The sequence below is a fragment of the Chinchilla lanigera genome, unplaced genomic scaffold (assembly GCF_000276665.1).
Source record: "Chinchilla lanigera isolate Chin_1 unplaced genomic scaffold, ChiLan1.0 scaffold00092, whole genome shotgun sequence".
NCBI lineage: Eukaryota > Metazoa > Chordata > Mammalia > Rodentia > Chinchillidae > Chinchilla > Chinchilla lanigera.
The window spans coordinates 8,314,600-8,322,971 of record NW_004955493.1 but is presented as its reverse complement, the minus strand read 5'-3'; the positions used below and the strand labels follow the sequence as shown (position 1 = coordinate 8,322,971).

The 8,372-nt window shown below is 51.5% G+C and overlaps 1 protein-coding gene across 6 annotated transcripts in view; it reads right to left on the bottom strand.

Moving 5' to 3' along the window:
- Positions 1-7,593: 7,593 nt before the first annotated feature.
- Positions 7,594-8,372, bottom strand: part of Tgfb1i1 (transforming growth factor beta 1 induced transcript 1) — a 5,899-nt gene continuing 5,120 nt past the window's right edge. For all 6 annotated transcript variants that reach the window (XM_013504900.1, XM_005405320.1, XM_013504901.1 and 3 more), the window contains one exon: positions 7,594-8,240. In XM_013504900.1, coding sequence (XP_013360354.1) covers positions 7,974-8,240 — 267 coding nt within the window. In that variant the 3' untranslated portion in view covers positions 7,594-7,973. The remainder of the gene's footprint in view (positions 8,241-8,372) is intronic.

The following is an 8,372-nucleotide window of genomic DNA, read 5'->3' as shown; positions in this document are numbered from 1 at the left end:
AATAAAAATAAAAATAAAAAGGCTGTGCTCTTTAGCCCTGACCGAGGGAGTCTGGCTGAGCCCCCAGGTTCTGTTAATCCAAAGAGATGATTTTCAAGCCCAAATCCAACAGTGTCACTCCCCTGCTCAGAAACCCTCCACGGCACTCCAAGTACTCAAGCGGAAGTACGAGCTCCTCAGCCGGATTCCCGGGCCGGCCTTGCCTGACTGCTGCCCACCGGGCCCACTCGCTTCCCTCTGCCAAACCTAGACCTCGAGTAAACCCCATCACCCTTACCACTCTGCCCTGCGCAGCCCAGATTCAAATTCATATCCCCCTCTCCTCCCTCCTTCTTGCCCTCCCTCACTCCCTCTCACATTGGGAAATCTCCATACCCCTCAAACCTTTGCATGTGCTGTGCCTTCTGCTTAGAGCACCTCCCTGTCTCCCAAATGGCCAACTCCTCCTCATTCTTTAGTACCTAGCTTGTAACACCTCTTCTCAAAGACTTTGCTGACTTTTCTGATACAGTTCTGAGCACATTGTGTGGCCCTTATCTGGGTCCAAGTCTGTTTCCCCAAAAGACTGGAGACCCTCCATGAGCAAAGATTCGTGATTCCTCCCCAAAGTGCTAGTGCTCGGCACAGGGCTGGGTGTAAGGAAGGATGGTGAATATCTGCACGTCTGCCTGTCTAGAATTGACCAGACATGGATGCCAGGAAATGACTGAGGGGGACTGTCTTGGTTACTTGTCTCTTGTTGCTGGGGCAAAATACCCAACACCCAAAATTAAGGAAGGAAAGGTTTATTTAACTCACAGTGTGTGGAGGTTTCAGTCCATACTCAGCTGGCTCCAAGGCAAAGTGGCACATGGCAGAGGGCAAGTTCATGGCTGCAGAACACAGCAAAAGCATAACAAAAAGGAGGGAGCAGAGAAGAGCAAGCCTTTTCCCCTCCCTTACATTGTATGCAAACTGCCCACCCCAGGGCCAGTGTAGCACTCACACCCATAATCCCAGCTTTGGACCATGAATCAATCATAAACTCTAGAAGCCCGCCCCATGACTGCATGAAGCTTTGGGGGGACATCTAGACACAAACCCTAACAGGGACTCTTGTCTGTTTACAGTAGCTGTAATAATGCTTGAAATGCGAAACAGAGAAGAATACTGTTACTCTGGCCCATGTACCGAGTGACTCAGAAAGCTTCTAGTTTTGAGTGAGGCTGTGTAAGAGCTCCAGGCTGCTGTGCCCCTGGGGCTACATGATCCAGCAGATCCCATGGGCCTCGAAGTGGCAGTGGCAGGTGCAGGTGCTGTTTGCAGTGCCTGGCAGGCTGCAGAGGAGAATCACAGTGCAGGCCTTTAGGACTTTGGAGCAAGGCTCTGCCGTCATCTGCAGACAACTACTCTCCCTTTGAACAGCAGCCCCTGGCCTGCTTCTGGGCCTTAGTGGAAACAACGTTTGACTGTGGGACACCAAGTCACCACATCACTTGAGCTGTGCGTCATGAGCTGGGCATCATCTGACCCCAAGTCATAATGTTGGACATGCACAGCAATAGTCCACCATAAGGCAGAAGTAGCATATATGCGATTGAGCCAGGCCAGGTCCAGAGGGCACCAGAAAGTCACATGAAGAAGTTGCCTAGATCCCCACGGCTCCTACTCCTGCTGCATTTCCTTCTGTCCCCCAGCATGCACCTATGGCCTCACAAGGTGCCCTGTGTGACCAGCTGAGCGAGAAAGAGAAGGTTAGGGCCTGGTTTATGAGTGGTTCTGCTCATTATACAGGTACCACCCACAAGTGGACAGCTGCAGTACTACAGCCCCTTTCCTGGACATCCCCAAAGGACAGTGGTGAGGGGGGATCTTCACAGTGGGCCCAACTTCGGGCAGTGCACTTGGCCATACATTTTGCTCAGAAGAAAAACTAGTCCGATGTGCAAGTGTGTACTGATTTATGGGCTGTAGCAGTGAGCTGGCTGGACAGCCAGGGACTTGGAAGGAACATGAACTGGAAGAGGGATGTGGATAGGTTTCTCCATATGGGCAGAGCATGTGAAAATATTTGTGCCCCCTATAAATGCTCACCAAAAGGAGAGCTTGAACAGTGAAGTGGATAATCATAGGATAGGATGGCCTGTTCTGCGGATAGCAGCTGGCCTTTTTCTGCAGCCACCCCTGTCATTGCCCAATGGACTCGTGAGTAGAGTGGCCGTGGTGGCAGGGATGGGGGTTATGCATGGGCTCAGCAACATGGACTGACACTCACCAAGGCTGATCTGGCTACAGCCACTGCTGAATGCCCAATATGCCAGCAGCAGAGACCAGAACCGAGTCCCAGATTGGACACCCTTTTCCAGGGCAATCAGCCTGCCACCTGGTGGCAGATTGGTTGTATTGTGCCACTTACATCATGGAAAGGACAGTGCTTTGTCCTTATGGGCAGAGACACTCACAGAATCCCTTGTCTACCATCCCGGAGTTCCACACAGCACTGCCTCTGACCAAGGAACGTATTTGATGACCAAAGAAGCGAGCCAGTGATCTCATGCTCATGGAATTCATTGGTCTTACATTGTTCCTCACCATCCACATGGGGCTGGATTGATAAAAAGGTGGAATAGTCTTTCAAGGCACAATTAAGGTGCCAGCTAGGTAGCAATAGCTTGCAGGACTGGGGCAAGGTTCTTCAGAAGGCTGTATGTGCTTTGAATCAGCATCCACTCTATGCTACTGTGTGTCCCATAGTCAGGATTCGTGGGTCCAGGAATCAAGGAATGGAAGTGTGAACGGTACCTATTGTTTTTTTTTGTTTGTTTTTTGTTTTTTTTGGTTTTTCTCCGGTACCGGGAACCGAACTCACGACCTTGCGCTTGCCAGGCAGGCGCTTTTGCCGCTGAGCTAAATCCCCAGCCCCGTGAACGGTACCTATTATGGCCTGTGTCTGGATGTCCCCCCAAATCCTCATGCAGTCATGGGGCAGGCTTCTAAGTTTATGATTGAGCCATGGTCCAACGCTGGGATTATGGGTGTGAGTGCTACACCTGCCCTGGGGCGGGTAGTTTGCATACAATGTATAGGAGGGAAAGAGGCTGTTTTCTACCACTCCTCCCCTTTTGCTCTTGTGGCTTTTGCTGTTTTCTGCTGCCATAGATTGTTGCCCTCTGCCATGTGCCACCCTGCCTTGGAGCCAGCTAAGTATGGACTGAAACCTCCACTAAGTGTGAGCTAAATAAACCTTTCCTTCCTTAATTTTGGGCATCAGGTAATTTGTCTCAGCAACGAGAGAAAAGTAACCGAGACAGTACCATTCACCATTACTGCCAGTGATCCACTAGAAAAATATTTACTTTCTGTTCCTGTGACCTTGTGTTCTGCTGGCCTAAAAGTCTTAGTTCAGAGGGAGGAAGGTTTGTACCAGGAAACACAAGAATGGTACCACTGAACTGGAAGATAAGACTTCCCCTAATTATTTTAGTCTCCTCATACTTCTGAGTAAACTAGCTAAAAAGGGAGCTATGGTGCTGGCCGGGGTGATTGACCCAGACTATCAAGAGGAAATTGGAGTATTTCCTTTATAATGGAGGAAAGCAGAAATATATTTGGAGCACAGAAATCCCTTAGAGCATCTCCTAGTAGTACCCTGTCCTCTCCAATGGGAAACTACAACAACCCAATCCAGTCAGGATGAAAAATGATCCAGAACCTTCATGAGTGAGGTATGGGTCATCCTCCCTGGAGAAGAACCGGGAGCTGTTGAAGTGCTTGTGAAAGCCAAGGGAACACAGAATAAGTTGTAGAAAAAGTATAACACATATATTTGTTCCTTTAGTGAACCCTCACCAATACAAATACTTTAGGGGAATATGATGAGTTTTATTTAAGGAGCGCCTTAGTGTAGATTCCTTTAAAAGCAAACCTTAGCTGGGCGTGGTGGTGCACACCTGTAATCCCATCACTTGGGAGGCTGAGGCAGCAGGATCTCAGCAAGTTTGAGGCCAGCCTGAGCTACATAGGGAGACCCTGTCTCCAAAAAACAAAACAGGTAAATAAAAAGTAAAAGCAAACCCTGAGATGAGAACAAAAATCTGGAAACTAAACATAGTCATGGCAAGAGAAGGAGCAAATTAAGTGTTTATCTCAAGTACGTAAGGAGCTGGAGAGGGAGGAATGGGGTGGGAAGATTCAGTGGCATCCCAGCCTGAGTTTATGTCCTGGCTCTACCACTGTCCATGCAGTCACACGCAGGTCTCCACACTTTCCGCCTCTGGCTCATTGGATACTCGAAGTACACTTATTCCTTGGCGTCAGGGGGGTATTGCGTCGAAAGCCCTGGGCAGATAGCAGAATCTAAGGCTGCTCAGCTCCCTTATATAAAATGCTACAGAATTTGCATATGACCTATACACATCCTCCCACATACTTTAACTCTAGATTACTTAGTAAATGCTGTGGAAATAGTTGTGATACCATACTGCGTAAGGAATCATGACAAGAAAAAGTCAGAATACGTTCAGTACAGAAACAATTGCTTTCCTGAAATGTGCTCAATCCACAGATAGGGAATTTATGGATAGAAAGGCTGATTGTGATCCCTGCGTGGTGGATTGATAACTGGTGGTGAACTTGTAACATCCAGCTGAACTGAAACAACATGGCGCTGGGTGTGGGAGGCCCACCTGAGGACTGTTGCCAGCAGCATAAGAGGCAGAACTGGAGAAAGAGGTAGACTGTTGGGAACTGATGGAAGCTGTAAAGAGCTGTTGATTCTTTTGGAGGAGTTTGTCGTGCTGGCTTTCCTGATGAACTCGGCTGTTCTCACTGTCCGAGGAGCTCGGGACCTTGTTGTTGCTGAGAATGGCCTCGGTTCACTTTGGGGGAGCTCTGGTCCTCACTTAGAGCACCACTTCCTGGTTCCAGAGAGGAAGATGGTGCACTGCTGGTCTCCTGGAGAAGCTTGTTGTTTTGGCTTCCTTGATGGGAACTCAGCTTTCCTCATCATTGGAGGAGCTCAGGACCTTGCTATTGCTGAGGATGGCTGTACTTTTTTGGGGAGCTCTGGTTCTTACTTTGAGTGTCACTTCCTGGCTCCAGTGCAGATCCCTCAGCCTGCTGGCACAGATCCTTCATCCTGCTGGCACAGACTTACTAGCTTCCACCACTGACCATGGGTCTTCCAGGTGAAGATCTGTGAAAGAGGCCTGCATGAGACACTGTCATGGGCTCTAGGCCTCCAGTTGGACTTGTGGGAAGCATTGTTATGGGCTCTATGTCTTCAGCTGGACTCATATAGGACATTATTGTGGGATCCAGGTCCTCAGCTAGATTCTTTGGTCTTTAGTGTATGGACAGATTTCCTGCATTCTCTGTATATGATTCTTTAGGTGACTATTATAAATAATCTAATAAAATATGTGTCCTATATTGTATTGTTCCCCTGGCAAAACCCCAAACTACAATACCTGGTAAGGATTTTGAAGGCATAGGGACATGAGACAGAAAGAGGAAGGCCAGTAGACGGTGCACTAACCACTGTGAGCAGCTGGAACCCAACCCCAGAGTGAGGCTACCTGAGATACTGTGCACGACACACCTGAGAATTGAACCATAAAGGGGTGGGAAGCTGGGGTATTTGTTTACCAGTCCTGTTTCCCGGGAGAAAGTCACAGAAACTCACATACATGCGCACACACACACACACACTCACACACACACACATACACACACTTACACACATTTCAGGCCTACCCAGTACCTGGCGCACGCCTTCTCCTAAGAGTCCCCCAGACAAGAAGCTTGTAAAGCAGCAAAGTAGGGGTGTCTGGGAACCGACTGTCTGCCTGACTTCGGAGGTGAGCCAAGTGGATACAGACAGGGCACCCACAGATCCTGCTTCAGGGTGTGAGTTTAAAGAGCCTGAGAGAAATCCAAGGGCATGCATCACAGGACATGTTCGCATCGTGTGGACTTCAAATCTATACACCTTCACCACAGCCTAAAAGGCCCGTCGTGATGTAATATCTACTTTTTCTTTGACCTCATTTCCTGCTACTGTCTTCATAGATCACTCTGATGGAGCCACATTGGCCTTCTTTTCTTTCTTCCAATATGCCAAGCTCTTTCCCACCTCTTGGCCTTCGTCCTTGCTGTTTCCTCTGCTTGGAATGCTTTTTGGAGGCTCTTCACCTGGCAGACTCTTTCTCAATTGCTGAGTCTCAACCTAAACATTGTTTTCACAGAGGCCTTCTCTGACTACCCAGGTCCTTTCACATCTCTAAGTTAGTTCCCTACTTCCTCCTTCTCCCTCCCTCTCCTTTCCTTCCTTTCTTGTTTTCTTTCACTCGCAAGCATTTATTGAGCACCTACGCTATACTACAGATCGCTGTAGGCACTGGATGGTTGCCAAGATAATCATGTTGCTTGCTCTCAGGAGCTTTCACTTCAGCTTCAGAAGCAGATATGAACAAGCAACAAATGACACCTTTCATGACAGTGATAAGTGCCACAAGGGAGCGAGGGAAGCACTCTGGGATGGACGCCTCGGGGAGAGCTGATTTTTACCTGCACACTCAGCAAGGCCCTCTTCTTTTGTCACGCTCATCACTTGTGTGCACTTACTCATTTGTCTCCTCTACTAGATTTTAGCTCCCGAGGGCAAGAAGGATGTCCGGTTTGTTTCCCATCATCCCCTCTGAGATTGGCCCAGTAAGTGCTCATAAACATTTGCAGAATGAATGACTCAAGATCGGAGATGGTCAACTGGGACATCCTTAAGAGACAGAAGTAGTTACGTGCCAGGGGATGGACAACGTTCCCCAGGGAGGACATGTGGAAGGGAAAGAACAGAACTAGGAAGACCCAGGCAGTGGAGCCTGGAAGAGGAAAGATCTGCAGGTCTGCCAGAGGCACAGCCAGGGATCCTCACTGCTTTCTCTTGCTCATGGCTGGTAGCTCCTCTTGATGAGCTGGAAGGGCCTTACTTTCAGCACCAAAGGCCCCTATGGTCTGGACGCTGGGGTAAAAACCCTTCCCTAGGGGAGGGGTCCAAAGGGAAGGTTCTGGAGCTCTTGAGGTCTCCTTGCGCTTGGGCACTCAGAGAGGGCCTGAGCCTCTCCAGACCTGTAAACCCCTAGCCTCACCCTTATCTGTTCTGACAGTTCGAATGCCACCTCTCCCTCAAAGTCTTCCTTGATTCCTGGTCTCAGAAGCCTCTCTCCAGCTCCGATAGCCCCCAGGGCTTCCCCCAGACCCCGCTAGCCACATCAAGCGTCATCCTCTAAGCCTCCATCCCCGGTCTAGGCAGGGCAGCATATTAAGCGCTTATTTCAAGGCTATAGGGAGTTAAAGGGAGGAATGGAGGCAGGAGGGGTCAGGAGGTCCCCACTTTGAGCTGTTGTCCTAGTTCCACCAATATCTGTACAACCCCACGCCAGTGGCCGCCCTACCCTGCTCATTCGGTTCCCAAGTTGCCGTGGGCCAGAGCAAGGGCCGCAGCTCCTGTGGTGGCCACTGGGCAGTGGCCTAGAGCCCACGGAGGACGGAGCTCGCACAGGGGCTGTGCGGCCGAAGGCAAGGTTGCCCCGCGCAGAGCAGAAACACAGCACCCGCGAGGCGTGGAATGCGTGTTTATGTACGTAGAAAAAAGTGCACAGGCCAGTGAGGGGGCGGGGGGCCTGCCCAGGCCTCTGATCAGCCGGCGTTGCGAGGGTCCTCCGCCACGCGGGGCTCCCTCAAGGGTGGGGACAGACGTGAGGGGCTCGCTCGGGGTTTCTGCGGCGTAAAACCCACTCAGGGGGCGTGTGGGTGTTGGACGGGCGGGGCCTCTTCTGACCCCTCCCTCCCGGAACTAGAGTACTTTAGGGGCGGGCCCCGCAGTGGCGAGGGCCGCACAACGCACGCACTGGGGCAGCCGGGAGCTCGGACGCGGAGCTCGGGTTGCGGAGGGCTCTTTCCGGAGCGGCGGCGTCCCCCGGGCGCGGCCCCGGGGCTCAGCCGAAGAGCTTCAGGAAGCAGGGCTGGCAGTAGGGCTTGCCGGCGCGCTCCTGGAAGGAGCCCTTGGTGAGCGGGCGCAGGCAGAAGGTGCAGGTGAAGTGATCCGGGTGGAAGCGGCGGCCCAGGGCCGACACGCAGCGCCCGGTCACGGGGAGGCCACACGTGGCGCACAGCGAACCGCGCCGCGCGTGGAAATGGTTCTCGCACAGCGGGCGTCCCTCGTGCTCGAAAAAGCTGCCTCCAGAGAAGGGCGCGAAGCACTCCTGAGCAAGGAGGTCGAGACAGAAAGTCAGCGGCCTAAACCCGGGCCGGGTAACTAGCGTTAGTAGCAGAGAAACACACCCGGGGCCCGCCACCTAGCCCCCCGCACAGCACAGACCCGGCCCCGCCCCGCC